At 42.8% G+C, this 16,481-nt stretch overlaps 1 protein-coding gene across 1 annotated transcript in view; it reads right to left on the bottom strand.

Moving 5' to 3' along the window:
- LOC143987454 (solute carrier family 22 member 2-like) overlaps nucleotides 1–16,481 on the bottom strand; it is a 74,883-nt gene that overhangs the window by 43,774 nt on the left and 14,628 nt on the right. The window contains exons 2-5 of the mRNA XM_077486171.1: nucleotides 15,844–15,947; nucleotides 15,544–15,698; nucleotides 10,602–10,770; nucleotides 706–820 (exon numbers count right to left, since the gene is read on the bottom strand). Of these exons, the coding sequence (XP_077342297.1) occupies nucleotides 706–820; nucleotides 10,602–10,770; nucleotides 15,544–15,698; nucleotides 15,844–15,947 (543 nt within the window). The remainder of the gene's footprint in view (nucleotides 1–705; nucleotides 821–10,601; nucleotides 10,771–15,543; nucleotides 15,699–15,843; nucleotides 15,948–16,481) is intronic.

Raw genomic sequence — 16,481 nt, 5'->3', positions numbered from 1 at the left:
GATCCCTATGTCCCAGTGGAAGCCCTGAAATTTAGGCTCAACACTTTACAAGGGGCAAAGTTATAGTTGGTCCAATAAACAGGAAACACCCATAATATTTTTAGCACCACACCCACACACATTTTTAGCACTGTTAAGTGTTACTTTAGAAGGGACCTCAACATCTGAAAAACTCAAAATTAAGATCCGCTTCCTCCCATAACTAAGCCTGTTACTTCTTATACAAGTGTCATATACTAGAACTTCAGTGAGCAGTAGTGACTCTGACATTCAACAGGTACATAGCATAGGGCAGGGCTTAGCACCATGTGGCGAGTTTAAACTATGTGTGTCTTTATAATAAAAAGAACAGAATATTCACCTCTAATATATTGGCTACAGAGTTGTTCTTCTTAGCTTTATTGTTCTGGGCCCTGGACCCCTACTTTGTTGTTAGAATGACCCTGTCTGCAAGTGCCCATTTTTGTCTTCAAACCAATCCCTGTGTTCCTGTGGAGGCCCTGAAATCAAGGTGCAAGATTTTATCAGGAGCTTCAAAATCTGTAAAAATTGGGCTCTACAGACTTCCATTGCTAAGTATGTCACACCATACAACTGTCAAATGCTAGAACTTCAGTGGGTAGTAGTGACTTCGGCATTCAGCAGTTATATAACATGGAGCAGGGCCTAGCTCCATATGGCAATGACAAAAACAGAGATATTCACCTGTAAAGTATTGGGTATTGGTTTCTTATTCTTCTTCGCAATCTGCTTGATAATTTCATTGGCCTTATCTTTCTGGTTTTGGGATAGGAGCCATCTAGGTGATTCTGGAACACACCTGTAATATATGAACTTTTTAATGTAAGGGCCATGTGACATTAGAACAATTTTTAGCTAGATACAAAATAGCTGCTGTATCTGACTTAACTAGGCAGCTAAAAATCATGGGTTTGCCATGCCCGCCAAGCTCTGCATTGGATAACACAAATACAGTAATTACTGATTTTAGCAGAATATCTTCACTTCCTTGAGTGTTGATCTCCTGTGTCCCCCACTGTGCTCATTCTCTTCTCCTGCTGACTTCTTCGCTACTGAGCCTTGTATTAATGTGGCAGTTAATGTGGCAGTAGAAGAAGGAAACTACTGCACGCAGGAGGTGACACAGGACACCTCTCTTGCCACCAGAGTCACTGAGCACTGCTTTGATTTGATCCATAATGGTCCCCCGAATTCCACTAGAAAACCAATACTCCACTAGAAAACCAATACTCCAGGGTGTCAATTTTAGTGGTCACCCACAGCTTTCACTGGTTTCTCCAGGTCACTGCAGGAGACAGCAGTGACATGGAGGGACCAAGGAGAGCTGCATGAGTTGAATGTCTTACAGTTCATTTCTCTAGAGTAGAAAAGCCGGCCCCTTGCCAGAATGCTGCTGAGATGGACCATTGTTCTTTGTGTGGAAGCAGTGGTTTCTTTGCAGAGGTGCAATTCCCCCCCCCTTCAAATGAGCCATCAACATAAACTTTGATTTCGCAGAGGGCATGCCATACTCTGCAGAGAATCAGAGTTAGAAAACTATCTCAAGCCGCATACACACTATCAGTTTTTCTGCTGAGTTTTTCCTTCAGATTTACCAAAACCATATAATATGAGGTCAAACCTTAGGAGTTTCAATTTGTATGCAATCAGGCAGGCCCTTGTACTACATGGTTTGGTAAACCTGAAGGAAAAACTCAGCAGAAAAACTGATAGTGTATATGGGGCTTAAGACTTTGAACACATTTTGTTTTGATGCACCTGGAATGTTCTTAGTTCAAAATCAAAATCACGGTTAGGCTTTAAAGTGTAAGTTGGTCTTCAAGAAGATCACCTTATGACATTTCATATCCAATGAACATACCATACCAGAGCTCCTGCTGTTGTAAATGGTGAAAAGTCCTCCCATTACAGATGCAGGCTGTAATGTAGATGTAGTCTGGGTTAAAGTCCTGGTTGATGCCTCTGTGGGTCATCCCCACCGAGTTGTCCACCATAGCTTCTGGTTGGAGGTGCCCTTGGATGGCTTGCAGTGCCCAGCATCATACCATCAATACACAAACTACAGTAAGTAAGCATACACTTGGTGTGGGGTCCTCGTTACCCTACCCCTGTCCATGTGTGTACATATTAGACTATTCATATATAATTGTATTATAGATACATCACGCGCTTGCTCTTGACTAGTGGAACATATCGTTTGTTTATACAGTGATGGTGGAACCCCCTGCGAGGGAAGATTACTGTTTGAACTTTTTTGCTTCCTTTAAATAACAGTGGGCTGCCACGCAAGTCTGGAGTGGCACGTTTCTGGAAAATTGCATGTGCCCCCAGTAGCCACGCCGGGCCGTTCAAACGCGCATGTGTGCATGCTCAGTGTTTCCTCTCCCTGATCTAACTGAGCTCAGAAGTATCCGCTCTAGCTTTGCTAGAGTCAAAAATAAGGGGGGAGCAAGAGAGTGGGACTTTACATGAAGCACGTGGTTGCAAAAGAGTAAATTGGTGAATGTTTATGAAATTTATTGAGTATTATATATTATATGCACACATATAATGCTGGTATCAATTGTGAACGATAAACATGTGTGGAGATGCGACCCCATGTCACAGGTGCATATAAGCAGTATATGCCTGATTTTGTCAGGAATACTAATTACACACCTGTGGGCTGGGTTCATAAACATGCCAGAAAAAGAAGTCAGTGCTCAGACTTGGAGACGGCTCTGCCCGGCAGACAGGAAGTCTGGCCAGGAGGTCTCCAGTAGGAGACAGCTCCATAAGAAAGAGATAGGAGGTCTCGGATTCTAAGATTGCAGGTGACAGTCTGTGTGTATGTCTGAAGCAGGCAGGTGTAGCCTGTGACTAAAGCAGCCTGAAGCTGACAGTGAGTAAGCCAGGAAGCTATCGTTTGTTTATACAGTGATGGTGGAACCCCCTGCGAGGGAAGATTACTGTTTGAACTTTTTTGCTTCCTTTAAATAACAGTGGGCTGCCACGCAAGTCTGGAGTGGCACGTTTCTGGAAAATTGCATGCACCACTTGAACCTAATCATCCCGGATTGTCACAAATGGTGGAGAATGCGGGCAGTTTGAGGGGTCCAGTCTAATCCCATGTCCTGGGTTAAAGCTGCACAGACAATGAAATCTTCTGAACAAGCCATGGAGGATGTGGTTAAGCAGCTGGTACTGGCTAATACACAAGCGCAGGTCCACCATCAGGAGGCTCAGGCTCAGCAGGAGCAGATCCTGATGCAGACAGTGGCTGTACAACAGAAAACAAATCACTTACTGAGTGAACAGATAGCGGGATTACAAAAGATGGTGAACCCAGCCCACAGGAATAATTAGTATTCCTGACAAAATCAGGCATATACTGCTTATATGCACCTGTGACATGGGGTCGCATCTCCACACATGGTAATAACAATAAACATGGTAATGACATTGGTATCTCATGATATAACCACAATAATATTCCATAGTTCACCAAAAGTATGATTGTATAAATCTATAAAGTGCAAAGTAGTGCCTGCAGGACCTATGGCTTCACTAATCCTGTAGAAGTGAGTATTACATGATGACTTAAAAACCTAGGTATAAATTAATAGAAACACCGCATCTGGTAGCTCTATACGTTTCATGGCTTTTGAGCCACTCGTCAGGAGCAAGTGCATGATGTATCTATAATAAAATTATGTATGAATAGTCTGATGTGTACACACATGAACAGGGGTAGGTAAAAGCCACAAAACGCTTTTAAGACTTCAACAGGGATGGAAATACATGACCTTACCAGGCCATGGCTTCATGTAAAGTCCCAAAAAAAAACTCTCATTTTATTACTCTAAATAGGGATGGAAGAACGTGGTAATGCCCTATTGGTTCCATTTTATTACACCCTCTTGCATTTAATTAACCTAATGTTAGTCTCCCCTGGTTTATCTGACCAATCAATAGTATCATGTTACCCATTAGTATTATTTTATACATTTCTTACAGTTCATTATGGACATGTAACTTCGGTTCGCTGTTGTTATTGGTGGTGTGTATGGTCGGGCTGCTATGCCGTCTGACTGATTATCTCCTTGTCCAGGAGCTGTGATGCGCCTTATGGGCCTCCTCGCATCCCCCGCCTCTTATGACGCCTGGGGGGGGGCGGATGCGCCGCCACTGTGCGTGAACGGCGCGCATTTCCCCGCTAGGGCACCGCACGTCCAATGCAGGTGGTTTCTACGCTCGTGAGCAACATGGGAGATATGTCGGTGGCGGTTGCCAGGTACATGGCTGCCTGGCTGACAGCGCCTCTCCTTGCACTCTGCTACACAGCTTAACGATGGTGAGCTGTTCTGTGGTGACGCATATATGGGCATCTGCCTGGGCGGTTTTGGTACTTGGGGCTCTCTGCACACCAAAATCCATGCAGCTTGGGACTTTGTTTTTTTTCCCCTCCCCTTGGTTTCTTCATCCACATTAGATAATATTGCACTCACTATCACTTTCCCTCTGCCCTTTTCACTCCCACCTCCCAGTAGTCACTGGGGGTAACCACTTCCTTCACTCACACTTCCATCCCAGCTTATGGTTAGCTTTAGTGTTGTCAGTCCTCACCTCTGCACACCATTCCCTTCTCACCAGTTCCCTGCCCACTCTCTCACCTTCACTCTTATCTCTTATAGTGACTTCCTAAGCTCACATTATTTTTTCACTCCACACACAGAAGTGCCTTTTGATTCCATGCCTGCCCTGGTTGATGCCTCTGTGGGTCATCCCCACCGAGTTGTCCACCATAGCTTCTGGTTGGAGGTGCCCTTGGATGGCTTGCAGTGCCCAGCATCATACCATCAATACACAAACTACAGTAAGTAAGCATACACTTGGTGTGGGGTCCTCGTTACCCTACCCCTGTCCATGTGTGTACATATTAGACTATTCATATATAATTGTATTATAGATACATCACGCGCTTGCTCTTGACTAGTGGAACAAAAGCCACAAAACACATAGAGCTACCAGATGCTGTGTTTCTATTAATATATATACCTAGGCTTTTAAGTCATTATGTAATACTCACATCTACAGGATTAGTCCTACAGGCACTACTTTATGGATTTATACAATCATACTTTTGGTGAACTATGGAATGGTATTGTGGTTATATCATGAGATACCAATGTCATTACCATGTTTATTGTTTACAATTGATACCAGCATTATATGTGTATATACTATATAATAATCAATATATTTCATAAACGTTCACCACATGCTTCATGTAAAGTCCCACTCTCTTGCTCCCCCCCCCCCTTATTTTTTACGTCAATAGGGATGGAAATACATGACCTTACCAGGCCATGGCTTCATGTAAAGTCCCAAAAAAAAACTCTCATTTTATTACTCTAGCTTTGCTAGTGTAGTGGCCAAGTAGGTCAGTGTAGGGGTAGGTAGGTCAATGTAGGGGTCAGGTAGGTCAGTGTAGGGGTCAGGTATCTCAATGTAATGGTCAGGTAGGTTAGTGTTGGGGTTAGTGTAGTTGCCAGGTAGGTCAGTGTAAAGGTCAGGTAGGTCAGTGTAGTGGTTAGGTAGGTTAGTGTAGGGGTCAGGTAGGTCAGTGTACTGGTCAGGTAGGTTAGTGTAGGGTTCAGGTAGGTCAGTGTATGTAGGTGAGTGTAGGTAGGTCAGTGTAGGGGTAAGGTAGGTCACTGTAGAGGTCGGGTAGGTCACTGCAATGGTCAGGTAGGTCACATGGGTTACAAGGTTTCTCCTAGGGTGACAAAAGTTCTTTCACCAGCCCTGGCTGTGTCTGGCAATGACTGTTGAGCCACATGGAATGCTGAACAGCTCCCTGGACAATTCCTTGAATCTTGTTTGTCTTGAACCTTGAACTCTTTGCTCCTCCCATGATCGTCCTAATCTAAGCCATGTCTCTGCACTTCCTGTTTACCAGATTATTGTGCTCCTTTCAGCCAATATCTCGCTTTTGTATCTCCTGCTGCTGTGTGTATCTTCTCTCCCATCCAGTACAGCCACTGTAGTCAGAAAATGGATCCTTTGTGGAGCGCCTTGGATTCTAAGGCAGGCCATAGACAGTGTGAATTTCTTTCCTGCAGCCACAGATTGTGCTGACAGAGGAACCCCTCCTGTCGAGATAATGTCTTCTGCCAGCGGGCAGGGAAAGCTGTCCTCGCCTGGAAAAGACAGTGATTGACACTAGCGGCTATAGCAGCCGCTTGCGTTAATCAGAAGTGAATCAGGCAGGCTGGTTGTACCCAAGTTGATCGATCAATCAACATGGTACATTTAGCCTGCTCATTATTGGTTCAAATCTCGGCTGGTTCCTGCTGAACCAGGCCAAGATTCGAACCATGTCTGACCAGCCTAAGTCTGATCTGTACAGAGGGCATCATTTTATCCAAGTAGTAATCACTCCATGTGAAGAAGAACCTCCCCTTATTACTTCACTATCAAATCCATGGAGTTCCATAGGGACAAAGAGAATTAAAACACGTATCTTGAATACCACAACGTCCCTTTACTTCAACACTAATGTTAGATTCATTGTATTTTAAAAGGTCTATTTGAAGTGTATTTTCTCCTTTGCAGCCAAAATTGAAAAATCTCCCTACTATCATGTTACACAAGTGATATCTGTTTGTTTGCCCTTAAATAATTGTGTCCCTTCCTCACGCCATAGCTAGGAGACTCTCTGTATAGCTAGTCCCATCCCCTTTTCAGTGTGTCTTTAGATTCTGTAGTGAGTACATGCAATTGCTAAAGCCAGACATACTAGAATTTTTGACCTGATTTTGATCTGAGGTTGATCTGTGAGGATCTGCATAAATTTTAGATTTTGGATCAGGTCACTGTCTGCCAATGCTGCTGAGATTATAAATTATAGCTATCTCACCACAGCATGATCGGTTATAGAGGTCACACTTGCAAAGATTAGTAGACATGTGCAGAGTAAAATATTTTGTTTCAGAATTTCGTTTTCGTCCGAAAATGTAATTTATTTAGTTACTCCCGAAATTCGTTTTTATTTATTTCGTTTTTCGTTCAAAAATTGCATTCGTCCGAAAATCCACATGAATTACGATCGAATCTGTCTTTGAAGGCTCATGGTGTCTGTCGAATGTATAAAGAAGATTCGACGGAGCTAGTATATGGCATACTTTAGAACCCTATTAAAGTTTATGGGACTCCAACATTAAAAATCTAAAGTGCTAATTTTAAAGACTAATTTGCAAGTTACTGTCCTAAAAAGTGTTTGGGGACCCGGGTCCTGCCACAGGGGACATGTATCAATGCAAAAAAAAGTTTTAAAAACGGACGTTTTTTCAGGAGCAGTGATTTTAATAATGATTAAAGTGAAACAATAAAAGTGTAATATTCCTTTAAATTTCGTAGGGGGGGGGGGGGGGGTTGTCTATAGTATGCCTGTGAAGGGGCTCATGTTTCTGGTGCTTAGAACTGTCCCTGCACAAAGTGTCATTTATGCAGGAAAAAAAGTCCTTTAAAATCACTCGCAGCTATTATGAATTGTCGGCTCCGTAATACAGAGAAATACAGAGAAAGTCATTGATAAAAAAATAAATAAATAAATAAAAAAGCGTGGGGGTCCCCCAAATTCAATTACCAGGCCCTTCAGGTCTGGTATGGATATTAAGGGGAACCCTGCTTCAAATTTAAGAAAAAATTTGACGTGGGGTTCCCCCTAAATATCCATAACCAGACCCTTCAGGTCTGGTATGGATATTAAGGGGAACTCCGCGTCAAATTTAAAAAAAATTGACGTGGGGGTCCCCCTAAAATCCATACCAGACCCTTTATCCGAGCACGCAACCTGGCAGGCTGCAGGAAAAGAGGGGGGGACGAGAGAGCGCCCCCCCTCCCTCCTGAACCGTACCAGGCCACATGCCCTCAACATTGGGAGGATGCTTTGGGGATCTGTGACCCCTCAAAGCACCTTGTCCCCATGTTGATGAGGACAAGGGCCTCATCCCCACAACCGTGGCCGGTGGTTGTGGGGGTCTGCGGGCGGGGGGCTTATCAGAATCTGGAAGCCCCCTTTAACAAGGGGACCCCCAGATCCCGGCCCCCCCTGTTTGAAATGGTAAGGGGGTACAAAAGTACCCCTACCATTTCACAAAGAAAGTGTAAAAAATAGTTAAATAAGACAAACACACTTTTGAAAAATTCCTTTATTAAAAATAAAAAAAATTAAAAAAAAGATTCCAGCGGTGCTAATCCACTCTTGCTATCCAGCAACAGACGATCATCTCTCCGGGGTCCAGCGATGGCTCATCTGAATCAGCGCAGCATCCTTCTTCTGTCTCCATGGAGGAGACACTGCAGGGATTCCGGCGGCCTGACGTTTCTTATATACGGAGGGCAGGGCCACCCGTCACCTGACCCCGCCCCCCTCTGACGCAAGGGGAAACCCGGGGTTCCTCGTGACGTATGGGTGACCCCGCCCCCCTCTGATGTAACGGAAACCTGCCTGTGTTACATCAGAGGGGTGCGGGGTCACCCATACGTCACAGGGAACCCCGGGTTTCCCCTTGCGTCAGATATAAGAAACGTCAGGCCGCCGGAATCCCTGCAGTGTCGCCTCCACGGAGACAGAAGAAGGATGGATTCGCTGCGCTGATTCAGATGAGCCATCGCTGGAGAGATGACCGTCCGTCGCTGGATAGCAAGAGTGGATTAGCACCGCTGGATCTTATTTTTATTTTTATTTTTTTTTTAATAAAGGAATTTTTCAAAAGTGTGTTTGTCTTATTTAACTATTTTTTACACTTTCTTTGTGAAATGGTAGAGGTACTTTTGTACCCCCTTACCATTTCAAACAGGGAGGGGGCTGGGATCTGGGGGTCCCCTTGTTAAAGGGGGCTTCCAGATTCTGATAAGCCCCCCGCCCGCAGACCCTCACAACCACCGGCCAGGGTTGTGAGGATGAGGCCCTTGTCCTCATCAACATGGGGACAAGGTACTTTGAGGGGTCACAGACCCCCAAAGCATCCTCCCAATGTTGAGGGCATGTGGCCTGGTACGGTTCAGGAGGGAGGGGGGGCGCTCTCTCGTCCCCCCCTCTTTTCCTGCGGCCTGCCAGGTTGCGTGCTCGGATAAAGGGTCTGGTATGGATTTTTAGGGGGACCCCCACGTCAATTTTTTTTTAATTTGACGCGGGGTTCCCCTTAATATCCATACCAGACCTGAAGGGTCTGGTTATGGATATTTAGGGGGAACCCCACGTCAAATTTTTTCTTAAATTTGAGGCAGGGTTCCCCTTAATATCCATACCAGACCTGAAGGGCCTGGTAATTGAATTTGGGGGACCCCCACGCTTTTTTTAATTTATTTATTTATTTTTTTATCAATGACTTTCAATGAGTGTTCTCTGTATTACGGAGCCGACAATTCATAATAGCTGCGAGTGATTTTAAAGGACTTTTTTTCCTGCATAAATGACACTTTGTGCAGGGACAGTTCTAAGCACCAGAAACATGAGCCCCTTCACAGGCATACTATAGACACCCCCCCCCCCCTACTAAATTTAAAGGAATATTACACTTTTATTGTTTCACTTTAATCATTATTAAAATCACTGCTCCCGAAAAAAACGGCCGTTTTTAAAACTTTTTTTTGCATTGATACATGTCCCCTGGGGCAGGACCCGGGTCCCCAAACACTTTTTAGGACAGTAACTTGCAGAATCTTTTCTCTCTGTCAAATCTTTTTTCTCTGTCGAACATTTTCTCTATCTAATCTTGGACTAATAGAGGTAAGGTTAGGCACATTCGACCACAGGTTCTATAGACAGATTGTTATTGTCAGAGTCACGTCGAATCTCCTATTCTATATCGAACTGTTGTAACAATGAAAACGAAAATAAAGCATTTATTTATGTCGGATCTTTCGTTTTTCGGATTCTGTGCTGACAAACGATAACGAAAATAGCTGAAATTCGGACAAAAATGCATTCGGACGAAAATGAATGCACATGTCTAATGATTAGCTTGAGGAAGCAGAACACCCATTTGTTTATGTGTTTCCATTCACATGGCATACCTAAAGCATCATTTAAAAAACATATTTCTTACCTTTTTAGTTGTTTGGAGCAGGTTTATACATAAAACACTTCAGATTTTTTTTCTTTGCATTTATAGCAGTGTAAAGATCAGGGACAGACTGGGAGACAGAGCAATAACATACAATGAAACACTGAAGACTTGAGATCTTTGTTAGGACAAACAGTAATGCACATCTAGTTTACAACTAATAGTGAAATCTGCCAGCACAGTACAAACAAGGTTAGTTATGACAAACAGTACTTCACAGACCCCTAATAAGCATTACTAAAAAGGAATAACTAAGTGGGATGTTGCAGTCCTGGAGTCTTAATAAAGAATTTAAAAAAAAAACATTTTTAAGTTATGCTATGTGAATGGGAACTTGTAGCAAACATGAAGTAGGCATTATCTCAGTTTGGCCTCAAAAGTGAATATACACTATAATTTAATTTGCATGTGCTATTTTATATTTGGCTTGAGCTGATTTCTGAGATAGATATTGCAGAATGTTACCAGTAATATGCCAGGAACAGAAAGTTTGGCAGAGTGACTGCCAGCTGCAGCCATCTCCAGTTATTAATGAAATAAGCCACGCCTGCGAGTGCCAGAAGTCCAACTGTAAATGCAACTTGGTATACAATTCCAACAGTTCTTCTGTGATCCAAGCCAACAAACTCTGCAACTGTGGTAATAATAAGACATATTTGAAATGCTGTGATTATCTTGATTTTACATTTACATGTATATTAGTATTGCAATATTAAATATAATTATTATTTGTAACCACTTATAGAGCAAGGATGTACAAGATCTGCTTTGTATGTACATTGTATGTCTTGCTGTTTTGCTTTATAACTTCAGCTACGAAACCTGAAAAGTGAGTGTTTTCTTCCTAACACAACTATTTACTATTTAATCAATTATCATCCTGTGAACTCCAATTAGCCCTTATTACAGAGAAACTATACTCACCTTCCAGCGATGCAGCATCCTGGAAGTCACTGCCAGTTGTTGACATCTTTGAGCGGCCAGCTTCCAGGTATCAATCAATATCAATCAATATGGTTTCCATTCTGAAGTCACTCCCACACATCCTCTCAGTTCAGTCAACTTTGGCATTTTTGATTTTCTACCCGAGCAGCTCACTGTACAGGGGTGGACAGGCAGGAACAGTGCCCTGAAAAAGTATTTTTACCCCTTTAAATGTTCCACATTTTGTTATGTTACAACCAAAAACTTAAATGTATTTTATTGGGATTTTATGTGATAGACCAGAACAAAGTGGCACATAATTGTGAAGTGGAAGGAAAATGATAAATGTTTTTTTACATTTTTTACAAATAAATATCTGAAAAGTGTGGGGTGCATTTGTATTCAGCCCCCTTTACTCTGATACCCCTAACTAAAATCTAGTGGAACCAATCGCCTTCAGAAGTCACCTAATTAGTAAATAGAGTCCACCTGTGTGTCATTTAATCTCGGTTCTTTGAAGCCCTCAGAGGTCTGTTACAGAACCTTAGTGAACAAACAGCATCACAAAGGCCAAGGAACACACCAGACAGGCCAGGGATAAAGTTGGGCAGAACTATAAAGAAGCAGTGGCGGCCTGTGCATTGTGAGCGCACGGGCGCCGCCTCCCTATCCATGTGTCCAGCTCCTTTCAGGACGTCGGACGCGTGGACTCCTATGGTGGGGGCAGGAGGGGTGTATTTTTTTAAGCACCTGATTAGAGCCAGAGGCTCTAATAGGCTTCAAAAAAGAGTGGGCTCAGAATGCAGAGAGTGCACCCTGATCCCACCCAATTGTGTGACCATAGCGAATGAATATTTGCTATTTTCACACCACATTGCCTTCCCGCCAATCAGGAGGCAGGTCAGTGAGACCTGTTTCCTGATTGGCTAAAGCACCAAGCATCCCTATTGGATGCTCAGCGCTTTGGCGGAAGTGGGACAGAGCGGAGGAAGCTCACTGAAGAGGAGACTCCAGAGAAGAGGACACCTTACCAAGGTAAGTGCCTCCTGTACAGTGGTGTCCCACGATCCATCCACGGGGGGTGTGTGTGAGCGGGCAGGTGTGTCCCGTTATCCATCCGCAGGGGGTGGTTTTAGCGGGGTGTCCCGTGATCCATCCACGGGGGGTGAGCAGAGTGTCAGCATATGATGGGCAGATTGGCAGCATGTGATGGGCAGACTGGCAGCATGTGATGGGCAGACTGGCAGCATGAGATGGGCACACTGGCTGCATGTGATGGGCACACTGGCAGCATATGATGGGCACACTGGCAGCATATGATGGGCACACTGGCAGCATTTGATGGTACACTGGCAGGGTTTGATGGCACAGTGGCAGCATTTAATGGGCACAGTGGCAGCATTTAATGGGCACAGTGGCAGCGCTTGATGGGCACAGTGGCTGCATTTGATGGCACAGTGGCAGCATTTGAGGGCACAAGCGCTGCGTTTGGACACAGTGGCAGCATTTGATGGCACAGTGGCTGCAATTGATGGCACAGTGGCAGCATTTGAACACAGTGGCAGCATTTGAGGGCACAGTGGCAGCATTTAATGGGCACAGTGGCAGCATTTGATTGCACAATGTCTGCCGCTGTAAAGAAGGGTTAGGTTATAAAAAAAATATCTCAAGCTTTGAACATCTCACAGAGCATTGTTCAATCCATCATTTGAAAATGGAAAGAGTGTGGCACAACTGTAAAACTACCAAGACATGGGTCGTCCATCTAAACTGACAGGCCAGGCAAGGAGAGCATTATTCTGAGAAGCAGCCAAGAGGCCCATGGTAATTCTGGAGCAGCTGCAGAGATCCACAGCTCAGGTGGGAGAATCTGTCCACATGACAACTATTAGTCGTGCACTCTACAAATCTGGCCTTTATGGAAGAGAGGCAAGAAGAAAGCTATTTTGAAAGAAAGCCATAAGAAGTCCCATTTGTAGTTTGCAAGAAGCCATGTGGGGGACACAGCAAACATGTGGAAGGACAACGACCCTAAACATACAGCCAGAGGTACAATGGAACGGTTTATGGAAAGCATATTCATGTGCTAGAATGGCCTAGTCAAAGTCCAGACCTAAATCCAATTCAGAATCAGTGGCAGGACTTGAAAATTACTATTCACAGATGCTCTCCATCCAATCTGACAGAGCTTGAGCTATTTTGCAAAGAAGAATTGGCAAAAATGTCACTCTCTAGATGTGCAAAGCTGGTTGCGACATACCCAAAAAGACTTGCAGCTGTAATTGCAGCAAAAGTATTGACTCAGAGGAGCTGAATACAAATGCATGCCACACTTTTCACATATTTGTTTGTAAAAAATTCTGAACCCCATTTATCATTTTCCTTCCACTTCACAATTATGTGCCACTTTGTGTTGGTCTATCACATAAAATTCCAATAACATACATTTAAGTTTTTGGTTGTAACATGACAAAATGTGGAAAATTTCAAGGGGTATGAATACTTTTTCAAGGCATTGTAGGTAACTTTAATGCATGTCTCTTCTGCATTAAAAATCCTGCCTGTTCATCCATATTTATTTTTTACATAAAGAATCACTTTAACTCACTCCTTCTACCTAGCTACCTTCTCATCTTAGCTAGCGATTTCTTTTTTGTCCTGATTATTTTATTTTTATTTTTTTACTATAAACAAAATTTTTTAATAATTTTAGTAGTGCTGTTTTAAGCCATGGTTGCCACAAATGCTGAACTTCAAACTTTTTCATCTCTATTACATGGGGTGATGGGATTAGTAGTTTACATAGGAAACAGAACATTTTTTTTTATTTCATTATTTCATTTCATCTCACAAGAAGTGACAAAGACAATGCATGTCTGGCAAGGTCAACAGGCAATTTCTCTACTTACTAAAAATATTTTTAGCCTGAAAAATATAAACAAATTCAGCCACTACATATAAGTAATGGTAAGTTATAATAGTTATATTTTAAATAACCACTGGTCAACTGGTTTTAAATAAAAATGTGTGTTTACAATTTTTCACTTTTAAACATTAAACAATTATTGGAAGACAATGCTGCCAAAAACTTCTTTTGTGCAAAAAAATAAATAAAAATAAATACACATCTTAAAGCGAAGTTCCGCCAAAAAAATAAATAAAATAAAAGTCAGCAGCTACAAAAAGTGTAGCTGCTGACTTTTAATAATCGGACACTCACCTATTCCATTATCCAGCGATGTGGACGTACGAAGCCCCGCTCCTCTCCCCCTCCTCTCCGAGGTGCCGACATTCTTACTGTGAAGCCACAGCCGGGTATGCACTGAGCATGGCGTCCCCAAAGATTGCAGGGAGGAAAATTAGAGAGGTGATCTCCCTTCCGATGCCTCTAAAAAGAGGGTATCCGCTCCCCCACCAAAAAAATTACATGCCAAATGTGGCATGTCAGGGGGTCACCTGCACTTAAAGTGGAAGTTCCATTTTTGAGTGGACCTCCGCTTTAAGTTAGTTTATATAATGATACACATTATTTATTGAATTAATAAGCCTAAAGCTGAATATAAAAACTGTTCTGGCCCAGAATGGGTAAACATTTGCAAGAGCTTAAGGCCCCTTTCACGCGGGCATCTCCGTCTTTTGGATTCCGCTTTCTCAGTAGGGGATTGCTCTGCTGATCCCCGCTGAGCAGGCAGATGACAAATGGACACCTCCACTCCTGGAACAAATTTGAGTTGGGCTGAACGCTGCTCAGCCACTCAGGGGAAGCATTGTATTCTATGAATGAATACAGGGTTTCCTCTGATTGGCTAAGGTGGAGAGGCAGCTGGATGCTGTCATGATCCCTGCCTCTGCCAATCAGAGGCTGAGGCAACATACAGTTTATAGAGCACACATAGCCACTGCATCTGTTAGTGAAGTAAATGGTTAATTTGGACCAGCTTGATCCAAACACATTATGAAAGTTCTCTGAATGGAGATCAGCTTTAAGTTGTTGTGTGTGTAGTGTATGTAATTTCAAAACTTTTTTTTTTTTTAAATGGGAAAAATGAAGAAAAACTTAAGAACCCTGTCAGATTTTTATTGTCATTCACTGTCATTGACATGTGTGTGTGTTTTCAGATGCCCCTACAAAATCTTTTAATATCTTGTTTATGTGCCTTTTTTATTCATGATGAATATGCAGCATTAGGCAATTTGCAGAGGAGAAATTTTCCATGGTGCTAATGTACTGAAAGGTATGTACTGAAAGGTATGTACAACCAAGTTTAGGCTCGTAATTTGTCTATTTTGGTAGTATGAACAAGGAAATAATGATTTAACATATCCCACTGTAGTCTGATTTTAAGTTCCACCATCTGCAAGACACTTGATTTTACACATCAAAACAATTGACCTAGCAATTTAGACAAAGATAAACCCTTCCCTTCTTTAGCATTACGGCAGCTAAAAAACAGCATATCTTTAGTTACATTTTATAACTTACCCAAAATATATCCTGACAACCAACTACCTTTGCTGACTAAGCCCTGAATAAAGCGGAAGGTAATCAACCATGGATATGTTGGAGCAAATGCCACAAGAACACCAAAAATAGCAGTGATGAAGAGAGAAATTAAAAGACACGGTTTGCGACCAAATCTGCAGACACAAATTAGAGTTATTAATGAAGGTAGCTTCTCTAGAGGACAGAAGAAATCGGTTACAGTAAGACCTGAAATATAAAAAAAGAGAAGTATTATTTTCACAATATATTTAATAGATATCATGGCATGTAGACCTGTACCTGTCTGCTATGTAGCCGATGAACAAAGAGCCAAGGAAGAATCCAAAATTCACAAATGACTGGAAAAGGTCCAGCTTCCATGAGTCCTCACACACAAGATTAAACTGAATAAAGAAAAAAGTTAGTTTTATTGCAATCCTTGGCATATTGATCTCTAATAGCAGTGTGAGTAGTAATTATAATGTTCAGAAACATGCCCTGCCTATTGCACTTCTATGAGCCCTATGCGTTTATGGGGTGTTCACTGGAACAGATAGTCAGCCAAGCCAGAAGTCAGGGATCAATGTAGTGGAACAGCAAGCCGGATCTGGAGCCAGAAGGGATATCAGCAAAACAAGTCTTGAACAGGATCACAGGAGATAGTTTCTTTGATGTCGACCAAGGTGAAGTCAGAGATCCTCTGGACTGGACGGCTTAAGTAGGCAGAACTTATGAGCAGGATATCATCAACAGCTGAGTAACTGTGGAAAGATAGGAGCTGGCAATTAGCCAACAGCTGAGTGGCCAGCTCAGAGAAGGAAGGGCTGAGCCCAGTCCTGACAGGTTTCCAGTAACAACAGTCTCTTTTTTATTTTGAAGGTTAGAACGTAAAAAGATGAATCTGACTGGCTGGCATCACAGTCTGCACTCTGTTCTAA

This window comes from Lithobates pipiens, unplaced genomic scaffold, assembly GCF_037356315.1.
Source record: "Lithobates pipiens isolate NorthernLeopardFrog02 unplaced genomic scaffold, aLitPip1_a1.2 Scaffold_18, whole genome shotgun sequence".
In the NCBI taxonomy this organism is placed as follows: Eukaryota; Metazoa; Chordata; class Amphibia; order Anura; family Ranidae; genus Lithobates; species Lithobates pipiens.
The sequence above is the reverse complement of the archived record's forward strand: the minus strand, read 5'-3'. Positions and strand labels throughout refer to the sequence as shown.